Source organism: Sturnira hondurensis, unplaced genomic scaffold (assembly GCF_014824575.4).
Source record: "Sturnira hondurensis isolate 20B ecotype Veracruz unplaced genomic scaffold, ASM1482457v3 Scaffold0008948, whole genome shotgun sequence".
Lineage (NCBI taxonomy): Eukaryota > Metazoa > Chordata > Mammalia > Chiroptera > Phyllostomidae > Sturnira > Sturnira hondurensis.
In genome coordinates, this window is record NW_028081579.1 from 5,082,482 (window position 1) to 5,107,550 (window position 25,069).

Sequence of the window (25,069 nt, forward strand, 5' to 3'; positions counted from 1 at the left end):
ACCCCATTCCTTTATGGTCAATTAATATTTCAAAAAGGAGGCAAGAACATATAAGGTAAAGACAGTCTATTCCATAAATGTTGGAAAAAATGGATAAATACATGCAAAAAATGAAACTAGACCACCTTATAAGATACACAAGAATAAACTCAAAATGGATTAGACTTGGACTGTAAACCACAAAAAACCTAGAAGAAAACACAGGCAGTAGAATCTCAGACATTTCTTGTAGCAGTACTTTTTCTGATGTATCTCCTTGGACACGAGAAACAACAAAAAATAAACAAACAGGACTACATCATACTAAAAATTTTTTGCTCAGCAAAGGAAACCAAAACAAAATGAAAAGACAACCCACAGAATGGGAGAACATATTTACTGATACACCTGATAAGAGGTTAGTTTTCAAAATTTATGAAAGACTTATACAACTCAACACCAAAAACCAAAAAATCTAGTTAAAAATAATGGGCAAAGGACCTGAATAGACACTTCTCCAACAAGGAGATACAGATGGCCAATAGACATATGAAAAGATGCTCAACATTACTAATCAACAGAGAAATGCAAATTAAAACCACACTCAGGTATCACCTCACACCTATCAGAATGGCTGTCATCAATAAATCAACAAACAACAAGTGCTGGTGAGGATGTGGAGAAAGGGGAATCCTCGTGCACTGTTGGTGGGACTGCAGATTGGTGCGGCCTCTGTGGAAAACAGTATGGAATTTTCCTCAAAAAATTAAAAATAGAACTGCCTACGACTCAGTGATTCCACTTATGGAAATATATTTGAAGAAACCCAAAATACTGATTTGAAAGAATATATGTACCCCTATTTTCACTGCAGCACTACTTACAATAGCCAAGACATGGAAGCAGTCCAAATGCCCATTAGATGAGTGGATAAAAATGCTGTGGTACAATTACACAATAGAATACTATTCAGCTGTAAAAATGAAGGAAATCTTACCTTTTGCAACAGCATAGATGGACCTGGAGAGTATTATGCTAAGTGAAATAAGCCAGTCAGAGAAAGACAAGTACCAGATAATTTCACTTATATATGGAATTTAATGGACAAAACAGACAAACAAAAAAGATGTGGAAAAAGCAGAACTTTCATATATTGCTGGTGAGAATGTAAAATGGCAAACACTTTAGATGATTATTTGGAGTTTCTTAAACAGCTTAGAAGTTCATAAACTGGAAAATGGGTAGACTGTCAATGACATACTACTCACCAACAAAAGAACAGGCTCCAAGTAAGTACAACTACATGAATTAATACAAAAATATTAACCTGAGTCAAAGCAATCAGACAGAAAAAAAAAAGGATGTACTTTAGGATTCCTATAATATGGTTTACTAGGAAGGGGAATAAACTAGTTCTAGAGTAATGGAAATGTTGTTTCATGATGGAGTATGGACTACTGAACATTTGCCAAAAGTGATAAAATAATATCCTTACAACCAGAGCATTTAATCACATGCAACTTAACTTCAACTAAAAAACTGAACTAACAAGACAGAGGAGAAAAAGTACTTTCTATTTATATCCTAGATACAAATGGAAAAGGTATTTGGTTTTAGGCATTCTGAATTTGAAGTGGCAGTACAAAACCTTAAAAAGAAGTGTTACAGCAAGCAGCTAAAAATGCAGAATTAAACAGTAGTAGAGAAGGTTAAGACTGAAAAATACTTACTTGGCCATTATAGAGATGTGACAATTGAAGCTATGATAATATAGGAAATCTACTGTCATGGCATCCAAATGAAGAGTTTGAAAATAGAAAAGGCAGACACACACTATTAAATATTGGGAATCAAGGGGAAAAAAGGTCACTACATTTGCAAATTAGAAGACCCTTAGTGACCTCAGAGTTGAATAGAATATCTAGAAGCAAAATATGGAAAGACATAAGGAATGACCCAGGGGTCAGAAAGCAGACTTACTAGGAACATATTATCCAGTTTAGTGTGGTAGCAAAAGCAGTGGTAGGGCTAGTTAGTGGAAAACAGGCAGAAAGATTCAGGCAATAAAGGATAGATTAATTCATTTAACAAATATTTACTAAAGATCTACTGAGTGCCAGAAACTGAGCTAGGTACTGTGAACATAAAAGATAAAAAACAGAACTGTGAAACCTCCCTTCATCTTCAAGCAGGAAAGACAGACTTCAAGTAATTGTGATGAATAATACAACAATACAGAATGCAATGGGAATAAAGAGCAAAGGGTTCTTCTTAGCCTAGGAAGCAGGTAAAATGTCCCTGCTAGACCTTTCGGGTGAGACCAGAAGTGTGAGTAGGAGTTAGCCAGTTTGGCTGAGGAGAGGAGGGTAGAAGGAAGAGAGATACCTGTCTAATAGGCAACATGCAAGGGCAAAGTCCCAGAGCTGAGACAGCAATACATCTTTGAGAAACCAAGAGAAACAGCCTAACTAGCACATGGAATGCTAAGAACCATGTCAAAACATGACATGAAAGACGTGAGCTAGATGGCAGTCATTTCAACAAAGAGCAATGGGAAGCTGCTGAAAAGATTTGGTGAAAGGCAGCAATGAAATCAGATTTGCATTCTGAAAGACCATTTTGGCTGCAGTTTAAAAAAAATTGACTCAAGTGGAAGAGTACATGAAGCGAGACGATGTTAAAAGACAGAATAAACAATCCAGGCAAAAGATGAACTTGCATAGATGCAGAGCAGCTAGAGAGAAGGGGATGGAATGGAGATAATTAGGAGGTAAAATCAATCATTAGGACTAACTGAATGATGGAGAAAGGAATCAACCGAATGAGGAAGAGATCAGAGTCAATGACAACATCCACGTTTATGACAGGCAAAAAGACAAATGATATTACCATTCATTGATGATGACAATGGAGTGGGATGGGAAGATAAGGACATATTGAATTTGAACTACCTATAAAACATCCAAGAATGGTCTATAAACATATAGACATGAGTAAGAGGTATAGAGAAAGATGGCATAAAATGATCCCTGAAAAATACCAACATTAAAGACAGAGGTAAATGCCTAGGTACCTAACAAGATGAGTTAGAAGGAGCAAAAAGGCAAGATAGCATGTGACCATGGAAATTAAGAATATTTTTTTGAGAAAAACTAAACTGATCAATAATACATGTTGAATGTTCCTGATGTGCTGGATATTTACATACATCAGATAATTTAATCATCATAACTCTATGAAGAGGATATTCAGTATGATCTACTTTTTATAGATGAGAAAATTGAAGTTAAGTAATTTAAAATAGTTTTATGTTAGATTTAAGAACCTAAGCTCTTACTCACAATGATATACTTCTCTATTTCAATGTGAAATGAAGAAAATATGCTTGTGTATTCAATTTCATTCTTTAATTGTTTTTATTGTTGACACTGTTACAGATGTCCCCCCATTTCCTCAGACTTTGCTCACCTGCCCCCAGCCCTGCCCCCACCTCCCTTGGCCTTCACCACACTATTGTCTGTATCCATGGGCTATGCATATCTTTTCTTTTTACCTGTTTTATCATATATACATAATTTGTAAGTAGATTAAAAGAGAGTATTCTAACTTTTAACCTGTTTTACTTCAAGGAACCCAATGAAAGTCTCAATTTTAACTTTTAAGAAAATTTGATTACAAGAAAAAACATAAAACGTATTCCATAATTGCTCAGATGCCTGAGATTTAAAATGGTTTACATATAAATCAGCTAAAAATAAACATCTGAAGAACTGACTTTTATAATAGACATCATTTCAAACAAAACAAGACTAGCTTTATTAATAAGAAAATAAGAGAAGATATCTGAGATTAAATGCTTTTGGCTACTCATTATACCATGCTTCAACTTCTCTATAAGTGCTTCATTGTCATCCAACTTCAACTCATTGACTTTATCTATCAGTCCTTCAATGTCACCCATACCTGTAATATCAAAAAAAGTAGAATTAACAATAGTACACCTTGCTTTACATCATGCAAAATGCATGCACGTAAGTAATAACCCTGTGAGATAGGCTCTGTTGTTTCTATTTCTCTTTATAGGTGCAAAAACAAGCCAGACAGGTTCAATGACAAAGCCCAGGGTTTAATTCCACATTCCATGCTCATTCCATACTGACACCCAGAGACACTACAGAAGTTTTACTGCCATTACCACTACTATTACTACAACCACATATTTTTGTATTGTGCTCTAAAACTTTTCCAAAGAACTTGCCATCTAATAACTCATGTTACCACTCTAATCACCATCCCTATTTGACAAGTGAGGAAGATAAATCATGGAAGAAAATGATTTCCTGAGCTAGTTAGTGAGAGGGCAGGATTACAGTCCTAATCTGTCCTAAAGATCCACACTACTTCTTGGAGATTTGTGTGTATCCCCCCAGCATACATACCAAGAAGTTTGCTAATGAAAGGCTGTGTTTTGAAAGGTTCAAAGTCATCTATATGTTCCCCTGTACCAATGAAAATAATTGGACTTTTTGTGGCAGCAACTCTGCAAAAAGAAAACATAAAAGGAGAACAAATTTTTCACTTCTTTCAAAGCTAACTAGACAAAGGTACATAGCTCACGTTTCTAGCAACTCCAATATTTTGTTTTTATTTAAACTTCTTTTATAGATCATATTAGGTCCAATATTGGGGCATATTTTAAATGATCAATATGAAAGCCACACACACAGGCACACACACACCATATAAGCTTAAGATACAGGACAAGAGCATCAATGATACTTACGCACTGAGTGCACCACCTCCTTTTGCATGGCCATCAAGTTTTGTCACTATTACTGAGGCTACATCTACTTTATCTTTAAAGGCCTTAGCCTGGGCTTCACAAGCCTGCCCAATGGAGGCATCCATCACATAAACAATGTTATCAGGTTGCTAGAAAATATAAATAGAAAGTATACATATTTTTACTGACCTTGAGCAATTTCCTCATTAGAAGGTATGTAAAATATTTACTATAATTGCCCATTCAATCAACAAATATTTATTAAGGGAGTACTATGTATTAGGCACCATTCATATCTTTGTCTTAGAACCTAAGTTCTAAGTTCTCCTCATCAAACTTACATTCTAGTCAGAGGAAACTGGTAATAAATAGACAAACATTTCAAGTGTACAAAACAATTAAAATGGGATAAAGAGTATCAGTTTTGAGGTGTGGAAGACTTCTTTATCACAGTAGTCAAGGAAGGCCTCTCTAGAGGTATCATCTGAGCCAAGGCATACATGAACAGAAAGAAGTTATACAAAGATCTGGAAGAATCACATTCTCGGCAAAGAAAAAAGAGCAAAAGTAAATCAGAGAAAAATAAAAAGTAGAAGCACACACAGAAAACAAAGTGATTACAATAGAGGTGAGGCTATTTCCCTTAGTTCTGCTCTACTAGGTCAAAAATAATAGCATAGCTAAAAAGGAACTAACTAGCATTAACCATTTGCCTCCACCCCAATGGCAAAACATTGGTTTATAATATGGGCTACAAATTAGCTATAAACTGTTCCTTGTCTTCAAATTACTTTAATCACAATTTATTTTTATTTTTTAAAAGATTTTTTTTTAGCCCTGGCTGGTGTGGCTCGGTGGATTGAGTACCAGCCTGTGAAACAGGGGGTCACCAGTTCGATTCCTGGTCAGGGCGTGTGCCTGGGTTGCGGGCAGGTCCCCGGTGGGGGACACATGGGGGGCAGCCACACACTGATGTTTCTCTCCTTTCTTTCTGACTCTCTTCCCTTCTCTCTAATGATAAGTGAATAAAATCTTTTAAAAAAACATTTTAAAAAATATTTTATTTATTTATCTTTAGAGGGGAAGGGAAGGAGAGAGGGAGAGAAATATCAATGTATGGTTGACTCTCATGAGTCCCCTGCTGGGAACTGGCCTGCAACCCAGGCATGTGCCCTGACTGGGAATCGAACCTCAATCCTTTGGTTCGCAGGCCTGTGCTCAATCCACTGAGCTACACCAGCCAGGACCAAAAAAAAAGATTTTTTAAAATTTACTTTTAGAGAGGGGGAAGGGAGGGAGAAAGAGGAAGAGAAACATCAGCCTCTTGCATACCCCCAACCAGAGACCCACCAGTAACCCAGACATGTGCCTTGACGGGAAATCGAACTGGTGATCCCTCAGTTCCTGGTGTGATGCCCAACCCACTAAGCCAAACCAGTCAGGGCTCCATCACAATTTTAATGTGACATTAAACGACGGTTAATATTTTTAAATGCTTCATTTTGAAAATCTTTGAAAATTCATCTTAAACTAAATGCTTCTAATTTGATTTAAGTATTTATTGAAAGGAAATTCAACAGTTACCAAAGGTTAATTCTTAAATTTTTTTTGTTATGTTTTCTCATCCATGCTAATAAGATGAATGAGGCAGAAAAATTATTTTTCTGATACCAACTTATGAAAATTTTATACTTAATGTAGAGAAGATTGAGTCCTTATCATAGAGAGAAAGGTGACCAAAACAAAAATAAATTACTTGGAATCTGTTTTACAGGCAAAAAATAATTTCTATGGATTGTAAACTCAATCAGGTTTAAAATTAAATTAACCAGTCTTTATAATGTTAAATTGAAGCTACTTACTATAGCATTAGCAACTTGAAGCATTTCTTCAAACAAAGAGTCTTCTTGTTTATGACGTCCACTTGTATCAACAATAATAATTTCAAAATTTTCATTTTTGAATTTCTCTACTCCTTCCGAGGCAATGATAACAGGATCCATTTCTGTGTAGCTATTTAACATGGATAAATGATTGAACCACCACAGCACAAAATTTCCAAATACTAGCAATTTGGAAATTGTTAGTATACCTTTAATCTGTTCTGGAAAAGTCATAATGATCTCAATTTCAGTTTAGAAGAATAAACTCTAATAAATATTAAATATAGCAATTTACTCCATGGTCCCCAACTTTTTTGGCACAAGGGACCAGTTTTGTGGAAGACTGGAGCGGGGGCACAAGAGGCGGAGCTTGGGTGAGCTTTGGGGGCTGGAGACTCCTGAATTTACTTCTAGATCAGCATAAAGGAGTATCCAGTTTCCCAATCACAAAATCCTGTAAGATTTTGCTGCATGACTTTTCTGAATAAATTGTGTTTCCTTTCATTTTTTAAATACAGTAATTGAACTTATATTACTTAGTGTTTCACACATGTCCAGTACAGTAATTGAATTTGTGCTACCTAGGGTTTCACACATCTTTTCCATTTAACATCCTTTTCCTTTTAACATCACACATGCTTTTCCACTTACATCCTTTGGTAAGCCTTACTAAAAACATTAAATGTTTCTGTAAAACATGATTTCTGGGCTATACAGCATTCCATCAGATGGCTAAGCTATCATTTATTAGATAAATGCCTTATTATAGGCCATTTAAGGTCTTTCCAATTTCTTGTTATTAAAAATACAGCCAATATGAGAAATACAGTAGTGCTGTTTCTTTGAAATTGTTATGACACAATTCTACAGGCTGAACTTGGATCAAATGGTCTGATCATTTAGACTTGGTTTTTAAAATGAAAATGTCTTACATGAAGTTTAATTTCATTCCTATTTCACAATCCTCGAAAATTGATTAGTGGCAACTTTTTATACATATTGATACTGTCAAGTGAAAAGATATATAATGTAAAAAAACAATTTCCCCCCCAAATTAACAATACTAATTTAGTAGAAATGCACTTAGTAAGAATATGTGTGAGATTTAATTGAAGAAAATTACTGGTAAGGACATAAATTTTTTTAAAGATTTTATTTATTTTTTAGAGAGAGGGGAAGGGAGGGAAAAAGAGAGGGAGAGAAACATCAAAGTGTAGAGAGTTGCCTCTTGCACACTCCCTACTGGGGACCTGGCCCTAACCCAGGTGTGTGTCCTGACTGGAAATCAAACCAGCGACCCTTTGCTTCGCAGGCTGGTGCTCAATCCACTGAGGCACACCAGCCAGGGCCAGGACATAAAACTTTTCTTAACAAAAAAGATATACCGGGTTCCTAAACAGAACTACACAAATACAGTCAAGATGTCAGTTCTACCCTGAATTAATTGATTTCGATGTAGTTCAATCAAAATCTTGGAGAGATTTTTCTTTTTTAAAACTTAGTAATAAAATTTATCCAGGGAAATAAGCTGATGAAAATAGGCCAGAAAATGTCAAAAAGAAGATACAGACTAATTATTACCATATATTTTAAATGTAAGATACAATTAAAATTTATCATTGTGCAAAGAAATATGATCAAAGAGCCCTGGCTGGTGTAGGTTAGTGGATTAAGTGCGGGCCTGCGAACCTCATGATCGCAGTTTGATTCCCAGTTAGGGCACGTGCCTGGGTTGCAGGCCAGTTTCCAGTGTGGGACTCACGGGAGGCAACCATACTTTGATACTTCTCTCCTTCTCTCCTTCCCTTCCCCTCTAAAGATAAATAAATAAAATCTAAAAAAAAAAAAATCACCTTTAAAAAAATCATAAAATATTTTTAAAAAAACATGATCAAAGATGTCAATAAGGACATTGATTAATTACATACATGCATACAAAGGAATAAAATGATGTCATAAAAAAGAATTATCTTAAACAGTATAGTCTTTACAGAATTATTAAGATCCCATCTTTTGCCCTGACTGGTATAGCTCAGTGAACTGAGCATGGGTCTGTGAACCAAAGGATCACTGGCTTGACTCCCAGCCAGGTCACAAGCCTGGTTTGCAGGCCAGGTCCCCGAGTAGTAGGCATGCACAAGAGGCAGCCACACATTGATATTTCTCTCCCTCTCTTTCTCTAAAAGTAAATAAATAAAATCTTTTTTAAAATCCCATTTCTTAGTAATTGTCTTAGTGGAGTATAACATACACAGAAAAGTAGCACAAATTATCAACTCAATGAATTTTCCTTTCAGTTTGCAGGCCTGTGCTCAAATCCATTGAGCCACACCAGCTAGGGCTCAAGTCAATGAATTTTCACAAAGCAAACACGCCCAAATCAAGAAGCAACAACCAGTACCTCCCTCCATCACTATTTGGTCATAAGATCCCCTTTTTAATTGACTCTATATTGGTATATCCACATGCAATAAAATGCACTATTTTAAATGTTCAAGTGGATGAGTTAGACAAATTTATATAACCCATATAATCACTATCACAGCAATCGAAGTACAAAGCACTGTAAGATTCCATTTCAATTTAAAACCACCCTGGCTGGTGTAGCTCAGTGGATTGAGTACGGGCCTGCGAACCACACGATCGCGGTTGGATTCCCAGTCAGGGCACATGCCTGGGTTGCAGGCCAGTTCCCAGCAGGGCACTCACAAGAGGCAACCATACATTGATATTTCTCTCCCTCTCTCCTTCCCTTCCCCTTTAAAGATAAATAAATAAAATATTTTAAAAAAACCAACATCTATTGCCCTGGCTGGTGTGGCTCAGTTGGTTAGAGCATCATCCCATAAACCCAGAATTTGTGGGTTTGATTCCCCATCAGGGCACATGCTTGGGTTCAGTCCTGGGTTGGTGAGCGTGTGAGAGGCAAAACCAATAGATGTTTCTCTCGCTCTCTCTCCCCCTCCCTTCCCCTCTCTCTAAAAGAAAAAAAAGTAATAAAATAAAGTGATCTATTTATCTAACTATATCTGTGTGTTCATTTGTAAAGCCACTGAAAACAAGCACAGATGGACAGGCTAAAAACTGATAACTGGGCAGTAAAACTGTTTTTTTTGTTTGTTTGTTTTTAAAATATACTTTATTGATTATACCATTACAGTTGTTCTATTCCCCCCTTCATTCCCCTCCACCTGCACACTCCCTCCCCCACCATTCTCCCCCCTTAGTTTATAACCACGTGTCTCAANACGTTTAAAGATGTCTTGGAGGTTCCTAAGCCTCTCCTCATTTGTTTCAATTCTCATTTCTTCATTCCTTTCTGGTTGGATGTTTCATTCTTCTTTCTGGTCCATTCCATTGATTTGTGTCCCCATTTCCTTTCCATCATTATTGGTTTCCTGGACATCTCCCTTCATTTCAATTAGTTTAGCCTTCATATGTTCCTCTAATTTGTGACTATGTTCCTCTAATTTGTGACTATAATCTACCAGTTCTGTGAGCATCCTGATAAATAGTGTCTTGAATTGTGCTTCTGAGAGGCTGGCAATTTCTCAGTCGCTTAGAGTTATTAGCTCTGGGACTTTGAGTTCTTCTTGCACCACCTTTTGGGCTGTTCGTGCCTATTCTGTAGCAGGATCAGAGCCCTAAGGTGTTCACTAGCGCAGGGCAACTAAGTCGCTGGGTTGTGACGTTATATGTGGGGACGGGGCCAAAGAGGGACTATGGTGTCCCGTCTGCCGCGTGCCGCAGGGTAACTAAGCTGCTAGGTTGTGACGCTGTATGTGGGAGCGGGGTCAAAGAGGGACTATGGCGTCCTGTCGGCGTCCTGTCTGCCACCTGCGGCCTCGGCCCTCACCGGTGCCACAGCTGCTGCCATCACCGGGCCCACGCGTTTCGTCCCACTGCACGCGAGTGTGCCACCGCCGTCAGCCCTCGCCCCCTGGGGCCTGCATGGTCTGTCTCACTGTGCGCGAATGTGCGACTGCGGTCAGTCTGCCCTGCACCCCAACTAGTTCCGGGCTGCCTGCATGCCTAGGTTGGGGGATCTGTCCTGCCCGACCCAGCTTGCTGCTGGCTCCGCCCCTCTTACCGTCCCCGTTGAACGGTTAGATGTAGTGGACTTCCATATAATTCAATTTTCTGTCCTTTGGTTGTGTCTTTGTTTCTCCAAACCTTTGTTGTATTCAAACTTGGTTGTGGGAGAAGGCACAGTGTTTCCACCTATGCCTCCATCTTGGCGGAACTGAAACTGTTAATACTTGCACTTACTTGTGATTAAAAATAGTGTTTTTTTAAAAACAGGAAAAATTATGCAACAGTTCTGTATCTACTACCTACCCCCACCAAGTGTTATATATATAGTTAACATTGCAGATATAATTCAAGTTCTTCCCCAGTCCCATTTCCTTCAGCCCTCCATGAGGAAACAAAGCTCACTAATACTTTAGTCCGTATGTCATATGTTTTTTTAAGTTAAATGAATAAAGGAGAAATTATTTAATAAATGGTATTGACAATACCAGTTAAGAATTAATGCTCTGGGTTTGGCCAAAAGTTCAAGTTATCAACTATATCATTTGCAAATGTTGAACCCAACAGATATAACTGTTTATTACACCATGATTTTCAAATCTGTATTAGAAACAGTTCTTATCCTAAAAATAGAATTTCTAACATTATTCCTTAATATATCTCTTCAAAATTATCATAAAATATAACTAAAAGAGAAAAATTGTTTAATGAAGAACATATAGCTAAAGTTCACTAGCTTTTTTGGTTGGCCATAAAGAAAAAGTAAATGACTAACAAAATAATGCCATCTATTTAATTACTTCAAATTTTAGCTTCTTTAAACTTTCTTTCTGAAGGTAAAATAAACCATTTACATTAATAAAGTTAAGAAAAATGCTATTTCCTCAAACAAGTCCTTCTATATTCAATCTAGATTCATTTCTTTTTTTTTCTCCCTTACCATTTATCCTCTTTATCTCCCCCCTTCCCCCGCATAATCACCACACTGGTATCCATGGCCATTAGTCCTTATTCCTTTTGGCTGTATCCCTCCATCCCCTAACCCTCCCAGAGCTGTCAGCCTGCTCTCTATCTATGAGTCTGTACCTTTTTTGCTTATTAATTCAGTTTGTTCATTAGATTCTACATATGAGTGAAATCATATGGCATTTGTCTTTCTTTGACTGGCTTATCTCACTTATCATAATATTCTCCAAGTCTATCCATGCTATCACAAAGTGTAACATCTTTTTTATAGCTGAATAGTATTCCATAGTCCTTTTATCTACTCATCTACTGATGGACACTTAGGAGGCTTCCATATCTTGAGGACTCATTTCTTTTTCTTTTTTTTAAAAGATTTTATTTATTTTTAGAGAGAAAGGAAGGGAGGGAGAAAGACACAGAGAGAAACATCAATATGTGGTTGCCTCTCATGTGTCCCCTACTGGGGACCAGCCTGCATCCCAGGCATATGCCTTGACTGGGAAATCAGACTCACAATCCTATGCTTCACAGGCCTGTGCTCAATGCACTGAGCTACACCAGCCAGGGCTTGAGGATTCGTTTCTTTTAATTAATCATTATAACATATGCAAATTACCTAACAGAATAGCAATGTATAAAAGGAACAGAGCAATGATCAGAATCCCTAAAATATCTGTAGATTATAAGCCATTGTAAGGTGATCAAACTTTTTAAAATGATATACTGAAGAAAGAGACAGTACAGAATTCACTACTGTGGTTTAATCGAGGAATGCTTTGGATAGGTCTTGACAAAATAAAATGAATAGAGAAGCAGGAGGAGGTCGGAAAGTATGCAAAGGCAGAATGATAAGCAGGCAAAGCAGAATTAAAAAGTAAACAATGTCAATAGCATAGTTATATTAAAGGCTGAATCAGAAAAGTCATGTTATAATAAAGTTAATATTATTAAATATATCCCAACTTTGTTCCAGAGAGGATTTAAGTTTATAAGTATAGATTATGATGTGACTAGATAGCATAAAATAAAGATAGACAAGATGAGGCATCTGAGTACTAGAATTTAAAAAAAAAACACCCTACCTTCCATAGAATGGAATTCTTGCTTTAGTAGCATTCTGTTTTAGTTGGTCAAAAGCCCCTATGAGAAAGAGAGTTAATGAGTCCTCAAACTTAAAAATAAAAATTACAGAAAACAAATCTTCAAATTTCAACATATTACCTGCTCTGAATGTGTCTGCACATATCAAACAGGTCTTCCAACCTTTCCTCTGGTAATAATAAGCTAACTGGAAAAAGGAGATTAAAAATATATAATATCAATAAATACAAAGTATTATATAATTTTTCTGTTTATTCTTGTTATTTAGGAATAAAGTAAAACTACACCTATTCTCCTAAGAGTAATATTATTAAATTTTGAATACAGCAAATTTCCTAAATATACAGTTTAAATTCTAACTGCCATAAGTCACATTCAAAGCATATAAAATGATCAAGCAACAAATGACTATAATAAAAAATGTTAATGACTATTAGTGTTAATTAAGTATAAATAATCACATAATCCTCTAAGAAATAATTCTTTGCCTTTTTCTAAACTATAACACAGTTGATGCTTGTGAAGAAAAATGTGGTAACAAAGTTGAGGCAGCCAATTCTGGAGGAAAGGGTGGTATAATGAATTAAAAATTAGCGTAAGGATAAGCAACATAAAGATCTGTATTATGCTGGGTATGACACTGTGAAAAGGGAGTCTTGAGCCATCAGAGATAAGGTAAACTTTCCATTTTTTTTTTCTTCTAAAAAACCATATACTCATGTCCTTTAAAAGACAGGAAGTCTTTCTGGTAAAAGAAATAGCATAGTTATATTAAAGTCTACCATTCTTACAAGAGAGACTGTGGGATTACTTTTTCCTATTCTACAAAAAGCTATTACAAATACATACTAGATACATCAAGTAACACAAAACCGTAAAGCAACAATACTATAAAGACTGGCTTTAACATAAAATTTGATTTATACAAATATCTTCTTCACGACCTTATTTTAAAATTAAGTAAATTTAGGATTTCTAGCCAAGATGGAGACATAGGTGGACACTGTGCCTCCTCGCACAAGCAAGTTTAAAGACAACAAAGTTTTAGTAACAAAAACACAGCCAAAACACAGAAAACTAAACTATACGGAAGTCCGACAAAAACAAACCATTCAACCTGACCAGTAAGAGGGGCGGAGCCAGCAGCTGGTGGAGCGGGGCAGGAAAACTCGGCTGGACCCACACAGGCACACAGGTGGTGGTTGGCAGATCTCAGGCGTGGGGTTGGGAAGGGAAGACCCAGTGAGGGCGTAAGGTGGCAGGCTGACCGTGGTCACACATTCGCGCACAAATAAACCAGGCGAAAGAGCAAGCAGTGAGACGGACTGCACAGGCCCCAGAGGTGGGAAGCAGCAGAGGGGACCCCCATTGCCCCTCTTCCACCCCACCCCCACATACAGCGTCACAACCCAGTGACTGAGTTGTCCCAACCTGGTGAACACCTAGGGCTCTGCCCATCACACATAACAGGCACGAACAGACCAAAAACATTATGGCTCAAGAACTCAAAGCCCCAGAGCCAATAACTCTAACCGACCAAGAAATAGGCAACCTATCAAATGCACAGTTCAAAACACTGGTGATCAGAATGCTCACAGAACTGGGATTTTAGTCACAAATTAGATGGAAAAAGGAAGGCTACACTAAGTGAAATGAAGGAAAATGCACAGGGAACCAATAGTGGTGAGAAGGAAACTGGGACTCAAATCAATGGAGTGGATCAGAAGGAAGAAAGAAACAACAAAACAGAAAAGAGTGAAGAAACAAGAATTCAGAAGAAAAATGAGGAGAGGCTTAGGAACCTCTAGGACATCTTTAAATGTTCCAACATCCAAATTATAGAGGTAACAGAAGGAGAAGAGGAAGAGCGACAAGTGGAAAAGTTATTTGAACAAATAATAAAGGAGAACTTCCCCAGTCTGGCAAAGGAAATAGACTTCCAGGAAATCCAGAAAGCTCAGAGAGTCCCAAAGAAGTTGGACCCAAGAAGGAACACACCGAGGCACATCATAATTACATTAGCCAAGATTAAAATGAAGGAGAGAATCCTAGAAGCAGCAAGAGATAAAGGGACAGTCATCTACAAAGGAGCTCCCATCAGACTGTTAACTGATTTCCAAAAGAGACCTTACAGGCAAGAAGAGGCTGGAAAGAAGTATTCCAAGTCACGAAAGGCAAGGACCTACATCCAAGATTGCTCTATCCAGCAAAGTTTTCATATAGAATGGAAGGACAAATAAAGTACTTCTCAGATAAAGTCAAGTTAAAGGAGTTCATCATCACCAAGCCCTTATTATATGAAATGTTAAAGGGACTTACCTAAGAAAAAGAAGATAAAAAATATGAACAGTGAAAGGACAGCAAACTCACATTTATTAACAACTACACCTAAAACAAAAGCAAACCACTAGAACAGGAACAGAACCACAGAAATGGAGATCACATGGAGGGTTAGCAACAGGGGAGTGGGAGGAGGAGAAGGGGGGAGAAAGTATAGAGAATAAGTAGCATAGTGAGGAGAAAATAGACAGGGGGAGGGCTAGAGTAGTGTGGGAAATGTAGAAGCTAAAGAACTTATGACACATGGTCATTAACTAAAGGGGAGGAATGGTGGGGGAGGGGGTGTGCAGAGTGGAGGGGAATGAAGGTGGGGAATAGGACAACTGTAATGGCATAATCAATAAAATATATTTTAAAAAATTTTTAATAAAAAAATAAAATAAAGTAAATTTACCTTTGAACATGTGGTAGTTTTACCACTCCCTTGCAATCCAACAAACATGATCACATTCTGTTTTCCTTTGGTGGGTGTCCATGCTTTAACTCCAGGGTCTACAAGCTACATTCCAAAAATAAACAGAAAATCAGTTTAACATATGCTTATATTCAAAACCCCCCTCTCTCTCCACAACTTTTAAACTGTAGAAATAATTTAAGGACATCTGGTATAAAAGGCAGCCATAACTCTACCATTCTAATATAACTATTTCCCTTTGTAATTTAAGAACTTAAACTAACTCATTGTACAAGCCTGTATTTCCAAACCAATCCAGAGTAAGAATCTCAAAACACTTTTAAGGTCAAAGCAAAATGTGAATAAAATGTGAGACCAAGTGTGAGTCAAATGAACAATCTACACCAGCACTGCAGAAATATATGTAAAGGACACAAATGAGTTTTTAAACTCCTAGTAATGGCATTTTAAAAAGGAAAACAAACAAAAAAAGAAAAATAAATAAAAAGCAAAACAATCGATGCTAACTTTAATATTGTATTAAACTCAATACATCTAAAATGTTTACATTTTAATATATAGTCCATTTTTAAAAAATAAGATATTTTAATATTCCCTTTTCCCATACTAGGTCTTCAAATCTGTATGTACTTCATTCTTACAGCACATTTTCATTTGGACTAGTCATATCACAAAAATGCTCAATAACCACACGCAGCTAATGGCTACGATATTGAGACGGCACCTATCTTGATGTTTAATTTGACACATTTATCTATGAACAAAATTACAAATTACATATGAAGACTTTCCAGATCAAATGTCAAATTCTCCAAAACCGAAGATCTACTGTTCTATAAATTCATTATATTTAGAGGGGTAGTAAAAAATAACCATCAATTTTATAGGATCAATGGAAAACTAACATTCACATATGAACAGTTCTCAAAGTAACAACTGACTCATTTACAAGTCAGTTGTTTGAAGCTGGAAACATGTATCTCCATGTAATAATAAAGCCATAGTAATAGTTAACGTCCTAGGACCAGAGGCTGGCAAACTATGTGTATAAAAGGTTTTACTGGAACATAGCTACACCCACTCATTTACTGCTCTTGTGCTACAACAGCAGCCCTTAGTTGCAACAGAAATAGCCCATAAAACCTCAACTATCTAGTTCTTAAGAGGAAGTCTGCCGAGCCCATGCTAAATAAAGAAGACCATAAAAGTCGCATAACACATATTGTACCTGAGTTTTGAGGAAAGCCATGTGGAGAGAAGGGAGGAAAATAACACACATTTAGCCATCTCTTTCCCAGGCCTAGCCTTAAGAGAAATTCTGACATAGGCAAAATCAATCTTAAACTTAAATCCAAGCCCCTCGCCAAGTAGCTCGGTTAGAGCATTGTCCCAATACACCAAGGTTGCAGGTTTGATATCCAGTCAGGGTACATACAAGAAGCAATCAATGAATGCACAAAAACGTGGGATAACAAATAGATGTTCCCCTTCTCTCTCTCTTCCTTTAAAACCAATAAAGAAATATTTCAATAAATAAACAAATCCACTCCCATTCCTTCTAGATCCTTTCAGAATACTGATGCTACCCTACATTTATTTTCTCTATATCTCATGGCCAAATAAGCTCTCTGTGAACTTACTACATGAACTATTATTTTATAAATCTACTCTTCCAGCTGCACCTTATAGTAGCAGTACTGAACTTTTTAGTCTCAGGACTCCTTCATGGTAGTTTGTAAAGGTTAGCTACAATGTGGAGTCTAAAACCATATAAACTGTGATACTCTATTACAGTGATTTTTAACATTTTTCACCTCATGGCACACATAATAAACTAATTGTTAAAATTCCGTGGCACACCAAAAAATATATTTTTGCTAATCTGACAACAAAAATAGGTATAATTTTTATTCATTCACACCAGACAGCTAGTGTTGTGTTGGCTGTTGTCATTTTTTATTTAACAGTCTAAAGGAAAAGGGGTCAGTGCCCCAGACTAAATAGTCAGGGATTGCACATTTTAAAAATCCCTGCTCTTTCACATTAAAATCTGTTACTGTACCTTGTATTTTGCATGGATCTTATACTGGTGAATGGATCTTATACTTATTCTAACTTCATACATTAGTCACTTTGAAAACATTCACTATAAATAAAACATCAAATAATTTTATTAATATCAATACTAATATCAAAAAAGTAAATATTAGGACCTGTCAAATTCATGGTAAAAATAAAAATTTCTAGTTTTCACTTGAAAGCTTGAATTTTATCACTGGCCACAATATTGTTAGTTATCTGCCCCTAAAGTGACTGGCCCACTTTACTTACTTCAGAGAAAATATCTGCCAAATGTCCAAGTCTAAATAACCACAGATCACCTGTCTTTTGTTAGTTCACATAAAAATGGTAATCTAGAAAAAAAGTGGCTTACAATCAATGACACATGTGCTTTCAAAAACAACCATCAAATTTCTGTGCGCAGCAAAAGGGCTTTATATGTATTTCCCCTTTCATCACACAAAATGTTATAAAGACATATATACTCAACGGTCAAGGTTTAATAGAACTAATAATTGTTATTGCTCCATCAAGGACATTCTTTTTTAAATGTTTTTTAATTGACTGATTTTAGAGGGAGAGAGAGAGAAAAAAAAACATATCGATTTTTGTCGCACTTATGCATTCACTGGTTGATTCTTGTACGTGCCCTGACCGGGGGTCAAACCCGCAACCCTGGCATATCAGGACAATGTTCTAACCAACTGAGTGCCCAGCCAGGGCCATCAAAGACATTCTTAAGTGAAACTGGTATTTTTTATTTTTTTATTTTTACTGCAAGTATGTAGTAAAGAGTACAATGACCACCAATATAGTGTGGTACCACTGCTTTGATTGATCCTACAGAGTTTTACCTACAATTGCTTTTGTAGCATCAGTGCAAATATCAACACAGTAAGAGAAAAAAGGCAAAAAATGTCTTAGTGTTATTGTGAAAACAATTCAACCTCACTTTGTACAACATTGCTCTGGACCATAAGCTTCCGAGTATAAAGACAAGTCTTACTCATCTGTTATCAGCAGCATTTGGCACACTGCCTGGAATAAGGCAGACACTCAATAAATGCTTCTTTTTTAATTTTTTTTTATTTTTTTAAAGATTTTATTTATTTATCTTTAGAGGGGAAAGGAAGGAGAGAAGGAGAGAAGGAGAGAAATATCAATGTATGGTTGCTTCTCGTGGGTCCCCTGCTGGGAACTGGCCTGCAACCCAGGCATGTGCCCTGACTGGGAATCGAACCGTGATTGTCTGGTTCGCAGGCCCGCGCTCAATCCACTGAGCTACACCAGCCAGGGCAATAAATGCTTCTTAATGAAGCACTTGATGCTCCAGAATTGCTTACAGATGCCAATCCTTAAAAATAATTTTTCCTCACCGATGCTCACCCCTGGTGCTAGATGAAAAGTCATACACAAAGAATTTGGAGATGAGACCTGGGTCTGCCACTTACTAGCTATCTTATTTTTCTCAAATGCAAACTGAGAAGTGTGACTGGATAAATTCTCTGATCCCTTTCTGCTCCAAATTTCCTTAGTTATTAACTAGTCTACAGAACTAAACTGAAGTGGCATAGCCATCTGAGATAAGAGACTTTTGCAAAGTACTAATCAGCTATGCCGGAACCAAAAGAGTAAATGAAATTAATCACACGACATAGGGAAAAATATTAGGAGACCACTAGCAAACATCTGTTGCTCTTAAAAAAAAAGTTTTTTAGTTCCTTCTTTTTTCTCCCCCACCATTAGACTCATTCACATTTTTTTAAAGCTCTAAGATTTTCACCATAATTTTCATGACAGGAGCTGCAATATTAGAAGGTGAGACAGGGTAATAATATTGATTACATAGGTTATATTTGCTACATGCAAAACAAAATTTCACTGTTCAAAATTTCTCATTACCTAGGCCAGAGTTAGGTTATTTGGTCTTTTCAAAGGAAATTCTGTACAAAATGAACAGCATAGAAAAGAACGTTTGCCCAGGGTGACTTTCTATACAAAAGTAAGATCTTCAATACGTAAAACTTAGTATTAACTTTTTGGAACACATTTTTACAGCAACAGTGCTGGCCTTCATACCTGTACTCAGAATTTTACATTCAGAAAAGTTTATAATAAAAATAAGGCACTTTAGAAAAGTTAATAATCCTCAATATTTTTAATATTGATGAATAGTATATAAAAACAGAAAAGTTTTCTGAAATATCATTTCTGTTTGCAGTGCTAATGTATTTTTAGCCATTGAGTCTACAGAAAACATAGTAGAGTCTTGATATGCTTTTACCTTTACAAGTTCTTTAAATACAGCGTGCTGAATCATTTTTCTTTTGTTAAGACCAGATGCCATCTCCTCCAGATCAATAGCAGACCTTCATGATGATGGTATTTGGGGGTAAGAGGGAGAAAAGTCAGTTAAGAGACTCTAAAAAAGAGGTTTCTGCCTGAAAGAATGTGGGACCATTCAATCATTCATATTAATAGCCTTCTAATTAACATGAATATAATTACCACAAATTCAAAAGCCTATACCATAGAGAATTTACCATGAAATATTAGATGCAAGACTTTGGTTGGTTTTGCAAGGCTCTTTTTTGGGGGGGAGGGGGCAGTGGGAGTGGAATGTAAATACTAATTTTTCTTCACATCACTGCAAAGTATTAATTTTATTTTTTTCTTGCAGCTTATCTACTTAGATATCTTTACACCTACGAGAAAAAAAGACTAATTTCTCTCCTACATGTTTAATGCTAGTAGCTCTACATTTATTATCCAGTCTTCCTTTTCATGTTATCCAGATAACATGAAAAGGAAGGATGGCCCGAGCATGACAAGGGCTAGGATTCAGGCAGTTAACTGAGTTGCCTACATTATTCTCAGTGCCCTGCCCCAGTCAATGCCCCTCCCAATGAACACAAAAATGGAGGCCACACATTACTCCTTTATTCAAATTTGGACAAAGAAACCAAAAGGGAAATAAGAGAGAAGACAATTCTCCAATATAATCAGAAGGAGATTGATTAATGCCATCTTGAGTCTGAAGAAGATAAAATGGCACCACTTTTCTATAAAGAATCTAAATTGTTAAAAAGCTTTTATATTAAAATCCTATACAGTATATGATTGAACCCATCCAAATACAGTAGTATAATGGAAAGAAATCCATAATTAAATGAAAACCACATGTAGTTTATTTTTTAGTGCATGAGGATGACGCTCCAACCAGCTGAGCCACTGGGCCAGGGCTAATTTTTTGAACAATCATTATGAAAACATACTATACACACAATCTTCTAACATATGAGTTTGATTCTTTCCCAGCGCTGTATGGCGGAAACATTTCATAATTCAACAGACTTTTCAAGTTAGCTCTTCATCCCAGTAAACTAAATTTAGTTTTGCCTGTTTTATTACCTAATTCATTGAACTTACTTTACATTTTCTCTTAGCTGTTTCACTAGTTTAATATTAACATCTGCTTCCAATAATGCTGTACATACTTCTTTTAGCATAGCATTTAATACCTGCAAATAAATAATAAAAATTTAAAATGCTCAGTGCATCATTCAATCATGTAAAACAATAGTTGATCAGTCATCATATACTATCATAGTTTAATAAAAACAATATTACAGTATTGGGGGAACAAAAAGTTTTTGTTAGAGAGATCATTTTATTAAATGTTAAGTCATTTTGTCAAAATAAGACATTAGATTTAGTTTTATTCAAGTAGGTATTAATTACAATTTTATTCACATGGTAAAGTAATAATAAAGACAATATACAAGCCAAAGAAAGTTACTATACAATAGTGTTGCCACTGTAGTTTCCTATGTCACTGAATACCTCCTATTGCTTATATACAACACTTTATATTCACAATAGCTGCTTAACTGTCCTAGCATGGAGGAAAATGTAACAAAAGAAAATGATCTAATACAACCTAACAGTTTTACTATTTCCATTTAGAGCAGAGGAACAAAGTAAAAAGAAAACACTCCTCCTCTAATAACTCACTATCATAACATATTTGTTTAGTGGCAAGGCATCGTGATTAAAAGATCAGAAACTATAGTCTTAAGAAAAGATGAGGCTTTTGCTGCTTATGAAAATAAGTGTTCATACACTAGTTCCATGAGGGCAGGGATTTTAGTCTATTTTGTTCACTGCTATATTCCTCGAGCCAGCAAAAAGATAGGCCCTTAAACACTTTTTGAATGAACTCTCACCTTCGGTTTCCTAGGTCCTATGAGGCTTATCAGATTTCTGTATCCCTCATTAAAGATATCTGATAAAAATGGAGCTGATCTTTCATTAGAAGGATTTCTTCCTGTTAACTCTCTAACATTATAGTATGTAGATCAGAAAAGCTACCAATTCACGCAATAGCTGTTTTTCTACCTCCCACCAACATTCATCTTCCTAGTTTTTTTTTCTGTACAATAAACATAAAGCTGTTATTTGATTTATTCTGAGTTCCAAAGATTAAACAGTGGTTTAAGTTATCATTTGTTATTTAATAATAATTATTAGAAAAAGCCCTGAATAAGGAATTAGAGAAAAGATTCTAATCCTGGTTCTTCCAATAAATAAACATGTGAAACTGGCTTTCTGTTGCTATTAAATGAAAGGCTAAACTAGCTGAGCTCAGAGATGGTCTCAAAATTATGTAATAGCATTAGATTACTATATTGATATCAAATTCAACATTAGAATTTTTTCAAACCTTCACGTTAGAAAGTATTTTTTAAGATATTATTGACACTATTACAGAAGTCCTCCATCTTCTCCCCCAGAAAGTACTTTTTACCTATTATTTACTTTGATTCTTAAAACCATCTTGTAAGATAAGTGCTACTTTCTCATTTTATATATTAAGGAATCTAAAGTTGACCTGCCTAAATCTCTACCACACAGCTACTAAGTAGGATGCTAAACAAGGTCTTCCCAAACTAAGTTCAGTAGTTTTTCATTGGTACTGCAATACATATAATGTATTCTCGTGGATTATAACCACCTTTTTTTGACTAACAAACCATAAAATACAATGTCTGGGGGAAAATGGGTGAAAGAAAAACCTTAAAACAATAAAGCCAGGAGGAAGAGTATTTCAGATACCATACAATGAGTCAACTTATAAAATCTCCAAAAAACTGAATGAAGACTTCAGAGAAAAATGAATCAAAATAGCTAAGGTGAAAATATTAGCCTTATATAAGAATGCTACAGAAAAAACAAGGAGAAAAGGTCAGGTACACACAAGACTAGCCAAGATTAAAGAGGCAGGATACTGAAATTTTAGGCCTATGTCAAGAGAAAAAGCAAGAGTATACTTACAGATCTAAGCTGTTTTCAAAATATAAAATGTATGTATTTTTACATGTAAGTTAAGGTTTTGTTCTATTGTAATTCTTCATAGAAAGTTGAAATTAATAATAAGATAATTGACTCTCAATAAAAAAAATACCACTATATCCACTTTAGGATTTTATCTACACATATTAAATCATCATCAAGACAAATATAAACAGTTGGTGGGATTGCAGACTGGTACAACCACTATGGAAAACAGTATGGAATTTTCTAAGAAAACTAAAAATGAACGTACCTTTTGACCCAGCAATTCCACTCTTAGGAGTATATCCTAAGAACCCTGAAACACCAATCCAAAAGAACCTATGCACCCCGATGTTCATAGCAGCACAATTTACGATAGCCAAGAGTTGGAAGCAACCTAGATGCCCATCGGTAAATGACTGGATCAAAAAACTATGGTACATTTACACAATGGAATTCTATGCTGCAGAAAGGAAGAAGGAACTACTACCCTTTGCAACATCATGGATGGAACTGGAAAGCATTATGCTGAGCGAAATAAGCCAGGCGGTGAAAGACAAATACCATATGATATCACCGTTAACAGGAATCTAAACAAAACAAACAAGCAAGCAAAATATGACCAATGACACTCAAATACGGAACAGGCTGACAGGGTCCAGAGGGGAGAGGGGAGAGAATCATAGGGGAAAGGGGGATGGACTCACATGAACAAGTATAAAGGACACATGGACAATAACTAAGGGTGGGGGGTGGAAATGGGAGGGAGGTGGGGAGCATGGGGCGGGGGGCGGGCAGGGTTGGGAATATAAGACAGAAAGCTGTACTTGAACAAGAATTAAATTAAAAAATTATTTTAAAAAAAGATAAATATAAACACAGAGGTTACTAATAATCCATCTCCCCAATGCTAGTGATGATGTGCAGTAATATATACTTCACGTATTTTACACACCTCTTCATTGATAATGGTGGCATTGCTCAAAGAGCGTAATGCTGATGTTATTTTTCTTCCAAGGTCTGCTAGTACCATCTTGAAGGTTTTGAGACGTAATTACAAGGAAATCTAGGAAGAAAAAATATTAAATAAAAACATTTGAAAATAATCAATACCAGTTCCCACAATTACAGACTTCTAAAGAACAGTACTTAAGTTCAAATTAAGGTATCTAATGTTTAGATACTATAACTTCAACCTGTAGCTTTAATACAATCAGGTCCAAAGCTACAGCTGCCACTTGGTTATGATGCCTTATGTTTGAACACCTAATTGGAATATTCTATATGAATCAATAAATTCAAAATCTCAGATAAAATGTTTGCCTAAAATTAAATCTGTACATCTTTAAATGAAAAGAAAGAAAGAAAAGAAAAAAAGGAAAGAAAGAAAGAAAAAGGTAAATTCTCCACTCAGGGATAATGTCTAATTTAGTAAATTGAAGGACTTTTTCCCCCAATTATTTTGACTCATGATCTAAGCAAAACAAACAAATAAATAAACCAACTCACGAAAGTTTAATTTAATAAACCATTTAGACTCACAGGGATGTTCAGCCTATAGCCCAAGGGTCACATGTGGCCCAGGATGGCTATGAATGAGGCCCAACACAAAATTGTAAATTCACTTAAAACATTATGAGATTTTTGTGTGTGTGATTATGTGTTGCAATGTATTTAATGTGTGGCCCAAAACAATTCTTCTTCCAGCATGGCCCAGAGATGCCAAAAGGCTGGACAGAGAGTTTTCACACACATTATATTAACTCATTTTATTCTTCTAACAATCAAGAAAAGTGGCATATTATTAATCTCCCTATTTTAAAGCTGTTCTTGATTCCCCAACTCTAAACCAAGATAACCTCAAAGGTTCTTTCCAGCTGGTCAGGACAGCAGGGTACATAGTCAGGAGAAAATACAGGTTGTAAAAAGCTCTAAACACCAGGTTAAGGAATATCAATTGTCTAACACAGCAACACTGCCAGAAAAGTTCATTGTTTAAAACAACTGTTTTGTTAACTCTTCCAAGCTAATCTACTCTAATTTACTAAAACAAGATTGTCATGACTGGGTCTTATCTACAGAGTATACAAGAGATTAAAAATAAGAGAAATGGAGAGGAAAGAAGAGCTGATTCATTGAGCACATGGAAAATGGAGAGATGAGGGAAGTCAAAAG

The 25,069-nt window shown here is 36.0% G+C and overlaps 1 protein-coding gene across 2 annotated transcripts in view; it reads right to left on the minus strand.

Moving 5' to 3' along the window:
* Positions 1–25,069, minus strand: part of SRP54 (signal recognition particle 54) — a 45,490-nt gene that overhangs the window by 11,445 nt on the left and 8,976 nt on the right. Inside the window, exons 2-11 of one of the 2 annotated variants that reach the window (XM_037056462.1) lie at positions 23,850–23,962; positions 20,990–21,081; positions 19,845–19,929; positions 15,479–15,583; positions 12,865–12,931; positions 12,726–12,783; positions 6,625–6,775; positions 4,763–4,911; positions 4,419–4,519; positions 3,856–3,942 (exon numbers count right to left, since the gene is read on the minus strand). In XM_037056462.1, the coding sequence (XP_036912357.1) occupies positions 3,856–3,942; positions 4,419–4,519; positions 4,763–4,911; positions 6,625–6,775; positions 12,726–12,783; positions 12,865–12,931; positions 15,479–15,583; positions 19,845–19,929; positions 20,990–21,081; positions 23,850–23,927 (973 nt within the window). In that variant the 5' untranslated portion in view covers positions 23,928–23,962. The remainder of the gene's footprint in view (positions 1–3,855; positions 3,943–4,418; positions 4,520–4,762; positions 4,912–6,624; positions 6,776–12,725; positions 12,784–12,864; positions 12,932–15,478; positions 15,584–19,844; positions 19,930–20,989; positions 21,082–23,849; positions 23,963–25,069) is intronic. The other variant, XM_037056463.1, reaches the window with a different exon arrangement.